General features: G+C 43.9%; 1 protein-coding gene across 1 annotated transcript in view; it reads right to left on the reverse strand.

Annotated features, from left to right (window-relative positions):
• Nucleotides 1–15220, reverse strand: part of Itgb6 (integrin subunit beta 6) — a 69735-nt gene that overhangs the window by 30710 nt on the left and 23805 nt on the right. The window contains exon 8 of the mRNA XM_052181136.1: nucleotides 2300–2389. Within this exon, the coding sequence (XP_052037096.1) occupies nucleotides 2300–2389 (90 nt within the window). The remainder of the gene's footprint in view (nucleotides 1–2299; nucleotides 2390–15220) is intronic.

Genomic DNA, 15220 nt, shown 5'->3' on the forward strand with positions numbered 1-15220 from the left:
TGTGCCCACTCTGTATGTATGCCTGTGTATGTGTGCACACTGTGTGTGCCTGATGCCAGTGGAGGCCAGAGAAGGGGCATCATATCCCTCTGGAACTGGAGTTATAGATACTTGTGAGCTGTCACGCAGGTGTTGAGAATCAAACCCCTACCTTTGGCAAGAGTATCCAGTGCTCCTAACCCCTGAGCCATCTTTCCAAGCCCAGTCCTTGGTGGTTTTGAGGCCATAAATTAAGACACAAAATTCCATTCAAATGTGTAATGACTTGATCTTAACTACCTCATAAACTGTGTGAGCAATTTGGAAATTCTAAGTGAGACAATCCCTGGAACAGAGCAAGTAGGGACGTGGGTGGGGTTGGGGCGTGGATGGGGTTGGCCAACGGGCTGAGTAACAGGATGACAACCACTGTTTCCTCGTTTGTCTGATTTCTTTGAAGTGGTTCGCAGCCAACACTTTTAAGAATATAAAACTAAAGAAAATGGAATGCATTATATCCAGAGAAGGGATTACTTTATGATTTTTTTGATTCTACACATAGAACTTTAATTAGCGCATGAGAAAGTAGAGGCACAGTGTGTGTGTGTGTGTGTTGTTGTTGTTGTTGTTGTTGTTGACAGGTCTTTCTGACTGGAAGAATTTTAAGGATGAACTGACATGGTTATTAATTTTTGATGAGTGCTAGGAAAAACCCAATATCTGATCATTGCTAAGGAGCAAAATTCCCCCATCTTGTACAGTTTTAGCGGGATACTACTGTGCTTCACTCTCTGAAGAAAATAGAGCCTCTGAGAGGAGGCACCTTGCTTTCCTTGTTGCACAAGTTTCAAAATTGGTGGGGTAGTGTCAAAATCAAAAGGTGGGTATTTATCTTCTTAAACCCTGCCTCTGCTCTTCCTTTGAACGTCTCCAAGGTGTCTGTGGAAGGCATCGGAGGAGGACTTTCTAAAAGGCGTCCCAGGTGATTCTGGTCTGTAGTGTAACACTGGCTTCATATTCACCCAGCTTTGGAGTAGATTGTTCTGTATGGGTCATGAATAGTCAATTTTCAAACATCAAAACTTTGGAGAAATTTATTATTATCATCATTCATTATGAGGTAAATGCTCTTTGAAAAAAAATCCTAGAGCTTTACTGACTTCTAAATGTTCTTCTTTTTCTTTTTTTATGCCTGTCCAAATTATAAGATCATTTACTTATTACTTATTTGTAAGGAAAGACAAAAAAGGAAAATGATATTTAGGACCAAAATAAAAACAGCAGTGACAACTGGATATCCAGTGCTGATCAACTGAGTTAGACAAAAGGGGCAATGAAAACACAGCCATACCATCTATCTGTCTGTGTTTGTTGAAAAGGAGAATTCTGTCTTCAGTATTGCTTAACAAGTCAAGGCAAAACCAAACCAAACCAAAACCAAAACCAAACCAACCAAACAAAAACCCACAATAACAAAAAAACCAAAACCAACCAACCAAACAAACAAACCCCCAAAACCTAAGAAATGAGTTGAGCTCAGAGTTCTGGGCTATAGGGGAGGAGTCAAGACTTTGGAGCTTGAAGGAGCTCTCTAGCCACACACAGTAAGTGACAGGTAGAGGAGAGCCTGCTCTGCTCAGAATCACCTCTGTTCTTCACATGACCAACTCTCCCAAACTCCTGCCCTGTGACTTTCCCACTGTGATGGACTCTGAGCTGGAACTGTGAGCCGAAATCAAGCCTTTGTCCCCTAAGTTGCTCCTCTCAGGCTGTTTTATCGGAGCAACCAGGAAAGTTTAGACCGTGGCCTCTGCTCCTATGGAAATACTAGGGGAGCCAATACACCTGGTGCTTACTAAGCTTTTGGTATTTTGGTGTGTGGTCAGCTCTTGTAGTTTTCTTTGTGTTTCATCTTCTCCCGTTGAACCTGTGGAGTTATAGCCCCACATAACACACTGGCAATTTATGCTGTTATCTGTTTGCTTGCTTGCTTGTTTAGCTGAGAGGACTTCAATCACTACTCAGAGTCTTTTCAGTTGTATTAAAGTTTTCCTGGAAGCCACACTTCTGTGGGTTATCATCCTAAAACCACCTCAATTTTGAGGTCTTTGGTTTTTCTACTTACTTCTCCCTTTGGAAAGATGGGTGAAATAAGTTAATAAAAATCTATATTTTTGATGCATGGATGGAGAGGGGCTTTCTTTGGGTGAACAGTCCTTCCACAGACACAGAAGTGCATTTCCCTACCTACATCTTAGTGTCTGGATGGCAATGAGGTGCTGTAAAGGGAGCCAACTGCTTACAAAGAGAGATAGCATACTTCGTAAGCAGAGATGATCAGCTGAAGAATGTTCCCAGAATCCTTCTGAAGCAGTCCCACGGTCGCTCCAGGAATGAGTTTCGCATAATTCTGTAAACCACAGAACAGGGAGTAAGTCAATGTGTGATTGTTCACAGTATCTAAGAAATGCTAAGGGCAAAGTTGAGCTTCCTGTCTAGGGTACCCTCTGATTAACCAGCCCCAAGAAACAGGCTACAGGTGGGTCTAAGTTGTCACTGGAGAAATCTAGGTTTGCCATATCCCACAGCTGGGATTTATATCCCGTCGGAGTCAAGTCTCAGGTCCTGACGAGATTTATGTGGCAGCCTTTGCTTAGAAGTTTTGGGCAGGCCTCCAGGAATGTCTCTTTTCCCATTGTCGCAGAAACCACATTTTGGTGCTCACAGAGACAAGCAAGGAACAAGGTCGTTTCTGTTGTTGGGTCTAGAGCTCTTAATGAACAATCAGCTGGCAGAGAAAGGACGGGAACACTTGCATGCAAGCTATTAACTCTCCAACTCTCCATTAACTCTCCTCTGCTTCTACCTGTGATGAGCAGCCCTGTGGGGAGTCAGGACGGTCCTAGAACTAGTTGGAATTGCTCCTACCTACATCACGATTCATTAGAACCAATCCTAAGGAGCCTGCATTCCCTGCTTGTATCGATTCTCCTGGGACGGCCTTTCCACTCTGGGAGGACGTCCATTATTGGTTTAACATTCTAGGCTTGGAGTGTGGGCTAGATTAGGCTTTGCAAGGAAGAAGTTCTCTGGCGGGCTATTATCCTCTTTTAAGTTTCATGGTGTGTGCGTGTGTGTTTTACAGGTCAATGTTGAGTGTCTTCCTTTACTATTCTCCATCGTATTTATTTATTGTCTTGGTGTGTATGTGTGTGTGTGTGAATGCACGTTTGCCTGTGTTTGGGAGAATGGTTCTGCAAGGGGTGTATGTGATTGTGTGTGTGAAGGCATGACGTCGATGTTAGGCGTCTTCCTCACTCATTACCCACATTGCACACGCAGACAGGCTCTCTCTCATCCAACCCTGAGATTGACATTTTGGCTATCCTGCATACCCAGCTTCTTTAAATACTTCTCTCTCTGCTGGGATTAAAAGCAAGCTGCTGTGTTTATCCAGATTTTAGGTGGATTCTGGAGATCTTCAGAGCGATCCCCTCAGCTCCTTTCACCTACGTTTTTGGGTAGGGTATGTCACTGGAACCGCACCTCATTGATTGGGCTATGCTGTCTGGCTAGCAAACTCTAGGGATCCTTCTGGTTTTGCCTTCTCACTGTGTGATTACAGGTGCCTGCTGCTGCTCATAGCCTTGATTTATTTGTTTATTATTTGTGGGTTCTGGTGATCTGAATCCAGGTTCTCAGAGCTTGCCGAACTAACCCCTAGACTGACTAAGCCATCTCTAAAAACCCAGGCGGAGAGCTTTCCGAAGCACACACTGTCAATTCCTGCTTTCTTAAATAGACTCCCAAGAATATATTGTTATTTACTTTTAAGGAAATGAGGTTATATTTTCAATAGTATCTACAAGTCTATAATCATCAAAGTCTCCAAGAATCCACAGAGAAGGCAGGCATGGTGGAAAACAGCTGGGATTGTATGACCCTGAGAAGCACCAAGGCAGACGTTTCGTCAATTTGAGGCCATCTTGGACTATACAGCAAGTTTCAGGCTAGCTTGGAACTTGTAGAGGATAATATCAACCACAATAAAACAAAAATTATGAAAATAAAGGTAGGAAACAAAGGAAGAAAAGAATAAAGGGAAAGATCGACAATCATTCTCAAACCGAAGGACCGTAACTGTTGTTTCTTCCATCCTTGTATTTGCCTTAAAATATTTTTGCCTTCTTCTTACTAAGTCCTCAGTTGCACCCAGACACCCATTTGCTGGCTTATTCATTTAAATGTGGACTCAGTATCTGTTAGGCAGCCTTCCTATGATAGACTGTAACAAGAGATAACACTGTCAGCTGTGGTTTTCTACATTCCTGTGTTGTGAAATCAGATGATGAAGTTATAAATTGTCATAGAAACCATCAAGTTATACATTTAGGGCATCTCTATAGGTTCAAGGAAGTTTCAACACCCTATCTGTGCTGGCTAGTGTCATATCAGCTTGACAAAATCTATAGTCATCAGAGAAGGGAGGGGGTAGTCTCTGGACTGAGAAGGCGTGCCCATAAGATGAGTGTAGGCAAGCCTGTAGGACATTTTCTTAGGTAGTGATTAATGCAGGAGGCCTCAGCCCATTGTGGGTGCTGCCAATTCTGTGCTGGCTGTCCTGGGTTCTATAAGAAAGCAGGCTGAACAAGCCATGAGGAATCAGCCTCGAAGTAGCATTCCTCCTGGCCTGACTTCCTTCAGCAATGGACTTTATAAGCCAAATGAACCCTTTTCCTCCCAAGTTGCTTTCGGTCATGGTGTTTCAGCGTAGTGATAATAACCCTAAGACTCTCTCTTATTCCAAAGGCGATTGAAGTGGCTCAGGAAATGCACAGAAGTGGATTAGAATAGTCATTACTAATTACCATAGTGACAATATGAAGTCAGGCCCACGGGAAGAGAGAGAAGCAAAAGAACCCCGAAGCCAGCCCAATGTAAGAATGCAAAGGCCCTGGTGGCCCCCAGGGCCTGTCAGAGGTATGCACCTGGGGAAACCCTAGCTCCCTCTGCTTCTAGTATGGAAACAATGGGCTTCAGTTTTGAGTGGGGTTTTGAAACTTTCCCCTTAGTCCCATGCTCACGTTCAAAGCTGCTGAAATCTGAGCTCTCAGATGTGTCAGCTGCTGTCACTTTGATGCTGCATCTTAGTATTGAGGGGGCCAAGGGCAGCGGTGGCAGGTGGCACTTCTCATTTTACCCCTTCCAATCACACGGCATGGTGGAGAGGGCCCCTTGCATTTCCCAGAGCAAGGGAGAGCTTGTGAAAACTGGGGAAGGCCCTGCCTCACGGACTTACCTCTTCAAACAAACACATGTCACAAATGGCCATGAAGCACGAGACTGTGCTTAACAGCCAATACCTACAGAGGAGCTTGGATTGCACGGCAGTGGAGCCCGCATGTGTGTACATTTGCCTGATCTGGGAAGAGACGGTCGGTCGTGGAAACCTTTGTTCTAGACCAAGAAAGGTTTGGATCCTTTTGAAAAGGAATCTCAAGGTTCTTAGCTGGGCATGGAATTGTCACTCTTGAAGGACATTTTAGTATCCCCAAGGATGAGATGAATTTTTGCAAGCACCGGTTCAAGTGGCTTTGCATTTGGGGTTAATTCTTGGCTAATGATGCTGATCCCATCCGCTTCCCAATGTGTAATTACGATCCCGCATGTGGTATGACATTTGGCATTTGGCTATTAGGACAAGTGGTTAATGTTAATCACACTTGCTGATTGCCGCTAGAGCCCGGTACAAAGGAGCTGGCAGCCAGTAGCAGTAGCCAGTGATGACACTGGCAATTATAAGGAGGAAAACTATTAATTAATTTTTGGATGCTGATTTCTTCCCCAAACTATTTCAAACAATTAACTAGAAACATGACGATTTGGCTTAATGGTCCAACACTGTGAAAACTTGTGCTTTAAATCTTTATAGTATTGTGATTATTGTCAGTATGCATCGAATGCCTTTCCTTCGTTAAAACCTTAAAGCTGTGTTGTAAATTGTGTCGGTTAAATGTGTTTGAAGTCAGAGAAGAGCTGCTTTTCACGAGTGGTGATAAATTACGGCCGTGTGACTAAGACAGTGGTGTCAGCAACAGTGAAGGTCGTAAACACGATGGCGCAGGAGCTGATTAGAAATGCAAACTCTCACGGGTGGCCACAGACTATTATCCTCCTGTGGCTCATCCTAATTACAGAGTTTCTTGGATCCCCCCTGCCGCACCTCCCAGGAGTTCCTGTCTACGGCTCTTTTGGATCACCTGGGTTTCCTTATTTGTTCACTCTACTTTCATCGCAAACAATGAGATGGCTTGTTTGTTGAACACTGTGTGTTTGCAAGTAGCAAGCGGTCATTCAGCAGGCCGCCATCGGAGGACACGGTGCACGAATTTACACCTGCACACTCTGACCTCCTCTTCGGAGGGTATCTCCACACTCAGTGGTGCCCAGTGCATGGCTGTCACCAGTTTTAGGTATGCACACTTGCTTGGCTAAGGGCAGAGGAATGTATAATTTACCTGTGTCACCTGTGTACTGACAGGGAGTGGCTGTCTCCTCTGACAGAACGGCTGAGGACCTCGGTGAGCATTCTTGGCTTGGGAGGACATTTGACATTCTGCCTTTCAAGGGAAAGACAGCTCCTGACAGGATGTCCCTTCCTGCTTTGTTGCACTTCCTTTTGAGGAACTCTCAAGAGGTCCACTGACTTCTAGGTGGAAGTCTAGTATTAACTGTCATCTTTCTGGCCGTCCTGATTTGCCCTTTGCCTTGGATGGTGGTGACTCAAGTCTAGACCTGTACACATCCTCCTCTTGTACCACTGCTAAAGCCTCAAAGACTTAGTTAGAACAGCCACTGCTGCCTTCCTTTTGGGCCCAGGCTTCCTTGCACCTCCCTCTGCGGCCTCAGTAATATACCACAGGTACCACGACTTTATCTTATGCCCAGCACTGGTTTTTAATCTCGGCAATACTTTTTCAGTGTTGTGTTGGTAGCCTATCTCAATGTTTCTGGCCTTAAAACGTCCTTGTTAACTATAGTTTACTGAAATGCATTTACCAGAATGTTGCCTCGTATCTAATCTGCTCACAAGCATTTCATCTAATCTGACCAAGATTTTTCTCACTTCTTTATCTTTACTTCTTCCCGATAGCATTCTCCCTGACCTAGATCTTTCTAAAACACACTTGTAGCACATACACACTGAGACTAGGAAGAAGCCCAAAGCTCCCAAAGTTCACTGCCCTCAGGTGACATATTTCCTCTAGCAAGGCCACACCTCCTAAGCCTCTTAAATGATACCGCCAACCGGGGAGCAAGTATTGAAGTACATGAGCCTATGGAGACATTGTCACTTAAGCCACCACAATCTTTATGAGCTTGGGTTAAAAAAAAATGGCTTAAGTAGAGCACAAAAAGCACTGCCCATAGAAAGAGTGATGATCAAGACTTCAAAGGAGAGTTCCATCTATAGATCGGACGCTGTCCCCATCAAAGTACAAACAAGCTATTTTGTAGATCTCAATAAAAGGATGCTAAAGGCTATAAGAAGCAGCCCAGAATAGCTAACTGCAATCGAGGAGCCGAGCTTCAAGACTTACTATAAAGCTACAGTACTCAAAAAGTATGGTATCGACAAATAGATCAATTAAAAAGAACAGGAAAGCCCAGAAACTGGCTAACATAAATAAAATCAATGGATCTTTCCCAAAGACTAAGAACATTACAAAGAAGCAAAAAAATAAGTCTTCTCAGTAAATGGTACTGGAACAACTAACTACACAGAGGAATCTTATGCATGTATGTAGATCTCATCTTTTATAAAATTTAACTCCAAATGGATTACTAACCTACGAGAAAACCGTATCTCATGAAAGATGTCACAGGAGAAATTTTAGATGGTCTTGACTTTGGGTGATGACATTTTGTTACCATACCAAAAAGTCTGATCCACAAGGCAGATGATAAATAATCTAGATGTAAAGAAAAACAGTTCTGATATGTGAAAGAAGAGAAGATAAGCCTCAGACTGAAAGACACTTACAGAAGATACATCATATAAAGTTCTGCTATTTATGAGGACCTCTTAAAACTCAACAAGGAAACAATCTTATGTTAAAAGGAGTTGAAGGCCCTCCCAGATGCCTCTCCAAAGAAGACATGCAGACAGCAAAGCACCAATTGAAAACGCACTCCATGCCAAGTCTTCAGAAACACCCATCTCCTAACCCCATTGTCTTTACCTCAAGTATCTGACACTCTGTGCCTCCATAAAAGGACACTGTTCCTGTTAGATTAAGAGTCCATGAGTGATATATGGTAACTGTGTCCCCAATGAGCCAACTTCCAAATAAGGTCACATCTCTGATAACAGGAGTTGGATCTCTAACATACCTTTCTGGGGAACATGATGCAGAACAGAGGGGTATATGCGTTATAAAGTTCACTTTAGCCTTATACCTTTAGTTGAATCAGGGCAGGCAGTACCTTGCCCAGGCACCAAGGTTTAGGTGATAGAAGCAGACTGTGGCTCTAGGCCAATGCTTGCTGTCTTCTATTAGGCTGCCGTGGGAGGAATGGGTACAAATGCCAACAGCAAATGAACATGGGCGTCTCATTAGAAAGTTAAGATCTCAATGCCCTCTATGTACGCTTAGTGACTCAGATTTTAAAACACTTTCCTACCCAGTGCAAGAATGGCAAACTCAAATGCTGCAGCTCAAAAGAAAGGTAGGAAGGAATGAACGGCTAGGGTAGGGTTGGCTGGGGTGGTTCCCAGGAAACCAGTACTCTGTTATTTATCTGGTCTTTGGTAGTAAAGCCTGACTTCTGTGAAAAAGCATGTGGTTCTTCCAGAGCTGGGGCCTGGATCTGCTGGCATAAATGATTCTGAGTTCAACTCAGAAGGCTTCCCTGCTTTGGGGTCTTTCATTCTTACAGGAATGGGGGGTTATTTCCCCAGTTCTCAAGTTCATTATCCATAAATGCAGGGCTCTCAGTATTAAGCAAACGTTTACCCCTAGGCTTCCCTCTGTTGCCAGGATACCCAAGATTCCAAGAAGAACATGTCATTGTTTCTGGCCAAAGGATGGGCATGGCTGTCTGTCTCCTGGTTGCAAGATATCTGCCTTGCCTTCAGGCTTTCCACTGTCAGCATTCCATGGGCGGGCGGGCAGGCAGGACGGGGAGTGTGCTAATTAGATCAGGTGCTTGATCTTGAAGTCTGTACCAGCAATGACTAGGTAGTCGGCCTCGGAACTTTTGAGCACTACCTGTCTTTCTCCCAGTCTGCCTGGAATGTAATTATCTTGTCAGCCAGAAGCAGTAGCACACAGCTGAACCAGTACTCTGGAGCAATCACTGTGATAAGGAAAAAACGAATGGACCATGGTGCAGCCTGTTATGAGACAAACAGATGTGCACAGGCATCCGAACGGAGATTCTGAGAACAAAGGCGCTGTGTGGAGTATTTGTTACCGAGGACACTTCACGGCTCCTCTTAATGAGATTAGCCTGCTTTCGGAGATGGAGGGCACACCTTGGCTACAGAATGAACATTCAGGGTATCTAAGGCCTTTCAGAAAGGCCTTTTAAAATGAAAAGGGAGACGGGTTTCAGTAACAGCCTGTGTGCTCTGCAGACCAATGGGCAGGCAATAAAACTTTGAAGGATGGCTGGAAGGAAGGTTATGCAGGGGACGGGAAGACAGTGAGCAGAGTGTGCACAAGGACTGCTACAGAGCTGTGAGCCTCTGCACCCCAAGTGCTGCAGCTGGACCACAGCAGCAACATCTCCTTGGAATTTGTCACACATGCTGAGGCATAGACACTGAATCAGAGCCTGCACGATCATAAGGTGCAGAATGGTTGGCTCTAGAGAGGACGTGGAAAGATGCCAACCTCAGTGTCTGAGTCCAAAGGTGTCAATTTAATCAGGTCAGGATGTGGCCTGAGCAATAACTGGGCTTTTAAAAGCTGCCTAGGACAGACTGATAAGCACCAACAACAGAGAACCACATGTAAACAGTATCTGTGACTTGGAAAATAAGGACATTATATCTTTAAGACTTAGATCTGTAAGTCCTATGAGGTGTTCAGTATTCAGCCGGTCATAGGCTTGTGTAAGAGTCTCTGCTTTGCTACAAAGATGGTATTTTTTGAGTGCCTGCTCTCCAGAAACCTGTCTTCAGTGCTGCTCATCCTCTCTATCTCCATCTACCTTAGGTCACTCCAAGCTGACTGACTTTTGAACGTTCTTATTCTGTTTCTCATATATTCTGAGTATGGGTTGTTTACTGCCCCAGAGTCTCTGCGTGTGCTTCCTCTCAATGCCTCTCAACTTTCCGGTTGCTATCGCAACCCCTCTTGGATGGAGTCTTCCTTGAAGATCCTCTCCACGGAAAACTCTCAGTCTTTCCATCTCGTTATTCTCCATTGCTTGAATGGCTTCCCTTCTGTTCAGTAGACTAAGGCCATGAGGACAGAACCCACATTTTATTCTCTATTCTCCCAGTGCTTGGTAAGTATAAAACACATAAAATATTAAATGAGTGAATGAATGAATGAATGAATGAATGAGCAAACTATGACTGTCACCCATGTTTTTATAATAACATGAGCCCATGAGTCTTCATATGGTAGAGTGGTATGCTCACAACTAAGAAGGCTTAGATGATCATCTGAGCCTTCTTAGTTGTGAGCATACCACTCTTACTAATAGGCTCCCAAAGAAAACAGAGCATGGTGTGGTTTGAATCCTTGCTGGCTCCTGCAGGCTCAGACTTTGAATGCTTGCTGTACAGTGGCTGGTGCTATTTGGCGGAGGATCCTGCCTGGATGTGGAATCTAGATGCGGGGCCTCGAGGAGCAGGCAGCAGCTGGGGCGGGATGAGCAGGTTGGCTGAGGGAAGACCCCGGGGAGGGGCTTCTGAAAGTGGTAGGCAGCCTCTGGCTTCTGCCTACTCTTGCTTCCTGCTCTTCTGTGATGTGAACGCCCTTTCCACCGTGTGGAGCTCTTCCATACATTCTCACCATGATGGGTTGAGACCTTTGACACTGTCAGCCAGAATAACTCTGCCTTTTTGTCACCTGTTTCCTCAGGAATTTGTCCTCACAGTGGCACAAAGGTAACCAATACACACATTACAGCTGAGTTTCACTAAGCAATGGACATTTTCTAATTTAAGATGTCATAACTATTGCACGGGGCACATTTTTACTCACGAGGATTTGTTGCTTATTTGGAATTCAATTTTAACTACCTATTCTGTGTTTTATGAACAAAAATCTTTTCAATACTATGAAATAAGTGTTCCAGGCCCTGAAATCATGAATGATAGATGCCCAAACTATTTGAATTCAACAGCTAGTTTTTTTTTCTTTAATTTTTCTGTTTACTTCCTGAAGATTCAATATTACAGGGACAACAAAGTATTCAGATGTTATTAGTATTAAGCCCTTTTAGTGTATCTTAGGTTCTCTCTGAAAACTGGGCATGACATTAAAATACATAATTCTCCCAAGCTTTATGCCCAGTGGGCCATCGGTTTAACTTGCCCTCTTGGGTCGAAACAGCAGTGTCTACTGAGTGGAAGATAATTCGTTACAGTTAGGCCAGTCAGATTGCTCCACACAGTTGACAAACTCCTTGTATGTCCTTTGGGATTTGGCCATCCCAAGCGTGACGCACACAATAGCCATTACAACCATGAGAAAGCCTAGGGAGAGCAGAGAGGGAAGTAACGGCATTCTGAGGTGCAGGCTTGGGTCCACAGTCAGTGGAGTCCCCAGCGAAGGTCAGGGGTGTGAAAACAGATACTGAAAATAATTAGTTGGGTTTCTGAACGTTAAACTATGGCCATGCAAAAACAAAGACAAACATATAGCATGTGAACACGTGGAAATGTTAGTCTGGAGGGAAGCGACTTGCCTGTACAGTTTAGGGGCTGATGGTGAGAGGGAACAAACATTATTTTCTTTTTACTTTTGGTAATGCCAAGCACGGAGCTCAGGGGCTTTGTCAACACTGGAAAGTGTTCTTCCGCTGGGCTACGTCTAAGCCCTCTTTACTTTTTATTTTGAGGAAAGCTCTTAAAAGTGGCTGAGACTGGTTTTGAACTTGTAACCCTCCTTCTTCAGCCTCTAACTCAGCTGGGAATTCAGACCTGTGCCACCAGGTGTGGCTCAGTTTGTTTTTATTTTATAGCTGAAATCCTATAAATATAAAAACCATCAGCTCAGAATATTATAGGATAACCTTGATTTCCAGCTAATGTTATTCTTGTTAATAAAAGTGATTGATGTATAACTACATACAATTTAATTCTTATGTCTTTCTAACACTATAAACATATAAACTCATTTAAAAATGGGAGCATACTTAATATGTACAGTATGGTAGCAATTATGTTAAAATATGCAAATGCATGCAAAGAAAAAGGAAGGAAGGCTTATTCTAAAATGTCAACAGTGGTTAGCTCTGTCTGAGGTGTTGGTTTATGAGTGATTTTTATTTTTTCCTCCTGCTTTTATGCATTTCACTCCCTCCCTCCCTTTTGTGCAAACGCTGCATTAATTTTGTAGGTAGAAAGAGTAGCTTTGTTTTGGTTCGGTTTGGTCCTTCTTAGCCTCCATCCTTCATGACTGGTAAGACAGTATGGAATACAAGAGTAACTTGTCCAAACTACAAAAGTAATGTTGAAGATGCCATTTCCTTGGGACCCAGAGACCTCACTGAAAGATGTGTGGGCCCATGATAGAGAATGTAAGCACAGGGATAGTGTAGTGGCTATTCCTGGTTGTCAACTTGAGTATATTTGGAATGAACTACAGTCTAGAATTGGAAGGCTCACCTATGATCCTAATTTGGAGTCTCAGAGATATAAGTTTATGACCTGGATCTTGGCATGGAGACCTTGAAGCATAGTGGCTAAGACAAGGAGATCCCCGAGTTCAAGATCATTTGGGATTAAAGACATGGATGCACACACCTTTAATCTGGGCCACACCCTCTGTTGGAGACCTACAGCCTTTAATCTGGGCTACACCCTCTGCTGGAGATATATAAGGACATTGGAAGAAGGAAGATTCTCTTCCTTGCCTGCTTGCTTCGTGGGACTGAGAAACTGCTAGATCCTCGGACTTCCATCCACAGCTGCTGCTGATCATTGTTGGCGAGTTGGACTGTAGACTGTAAGTCATTGACAACTTCCCTAACTATATAAAGACTATCCATACGTTCTGTGACTCTAGAGAACCCAAACTAATACAGATGGGCACAGTGACATCATCCATGGTGCTGCACAGTTGCACGTGACTGAGTGCCCTCAGTTACAGAAAGACATGGATGGAGTCGCCAGACACCACGGATATCTCCCTGGATGAAACACAGACCACTGAGCACAGCAAAGCCAGTATGTTTAATGCCACAAAACTGTGCACTGAAAAGCGAATTAAAATAAAAGTTTATATCATATGTACTTTTTACCACAATATGAAAATATAATACCTTCCCCCTGCGCCCTCCCCCCCAAGCTGTTAGAATACCTCCTTTCCTGGGATCAATCATCGGCTGCTAAATCTTGTAGGTCACTGAGTTCAGTTCTTCAATTAAGCAAGAGGAAGACCGGAGAAATTAAATGTGTGTAGTGAAATGTGCTGGCATGTTATTAACACAGAATCAGTTATGGATGCGCCTATATTTTAATAGCTTAAAATCGGGTGTAAGAATGGTGAACACCATGTTTAGGATCCTGGTTGCTTCACACAAAGGAAGGTAGAGAACACAGGTGGGAGGGTAGTCAGTGGGTGATCGCACATGAGATGCTTTCCTTCTTAGAAGGGAGCCAATATGGTGACATTATTAGATTGGGGGAACTCAGCAGTGGACATGCCACTGTTCAGTGAATACCCTGCTTTTCTGTACGCTTAAACTATGTAAACTTAATAAATCCACAGCCTGTCCTCATTTCATCTCTCTCATTGGAACCAGAGATAATGAGAATCCTAGATAGGAAACCAGGTTTAGAGGACAGCCTAATGACGTCATGCTTCCTGGCTATGTGACCTCACAGGGAAGAATTGCTGGGCTCACTTCAAGCCTTAATGTGCTTCATTCACCTAAATTAACGGCAGCTCTAAAGGACCTTAGGTCAAAGATTGCCTGGCCTTGAAGGACTGTCATGTAAAGAGTTCCTCTGCAGGTTCCTGGGTCAAACATCTCTGCTCCACCCTCAGGCCTTTACAGGGATGTTTAAAACTGCCAGTGAAAGGCTCTTGGCTGATGGTCTAGCATTCTGGAATTTCTATGCTCTGCTGCTACCGCACCCCGGGTGTGGGGGTGGGGTGGGGTGGGGGAGTCAACTGTATCTTTTCCCAGTGGTGGCAGCTACAGACTCTGATTACCTGGGTCTAAATTCTGTCCCATACATCTTGCTTGGCTAATTCATGGTGATCTGTGGAGATGAGATGATAAGTGAGTGTAGGACTCTGAGTCTCTAGGTGGCCATTGTTCCCTACGTCATCATGGCCACTGCTCTACGCCATCACCAGGCCTCAGCGTTCACCTCCACCAGGGAAAAAGCCAGGTGTGCTACTGTGCTACCTTTGGCATCAAAACCAGTTCTGTGGTTGCCAACTAATCTGCTACCTCTTCTAACAAAGATAATGAATCGATAACAAACAAACACTGATTGACTGGAAAAATACAAACTCATTAGCAAAAGTCTGTCAAAGATGTTGTTCCTCCTCCTCCTGGGTCTCTACAATGTTCTCATCTTATCTTTGTGGGTTAATAATTGATTTACAAGTCTGTTAATGATGCCTGGGGCTTCATACCCTTTTCTTGCTGACACACTCTGGCGGGTCTCCTAGGAGGTGCTCAAGAGACCACTGATGACTGAATGAATGGGTGGCAGACCATATAGTTGGTAGTATCATTGCCCAGTGATACCCTAGACATCCTAGGTGTTACTCTAGTGTTCAAAGATGCAGCCTGTGTAGTGACAAGATCTCCTATTTGTATATGAGAGGACCTAGCAAGGAAATCGCTATTAAAGACTCATGTCTTTCTTTTCTCTCATGGTAATGATTTGGAGTACAAGCCTTTGGAGCCTTTGAGACAAAAGTCCCATGTGTTAGCTAACAGTGACTACTGAGGGCTGGGCAGAGTTGGGATTTACTAGTTAACCTGATTCGGTGGATGCCCACTGATCTGAGGACATGAGTTTTATTTCTGTACCCTC

The sequence above is a fragment of the Apodemus sylvaticus genome, chromosome 5 (assembly GCF_947179515.1).
Source record: "Apodemus sylvaticus chromosome 5, mApoSyl1.1, whole genome shotgun sequence".
Classification (NCBI taxonomy): Eukaryota; Metazoa; Chordata; class Mammalia; order Rodentia; family Muridae; genus Apodemus; species Apodemus sylvaticus.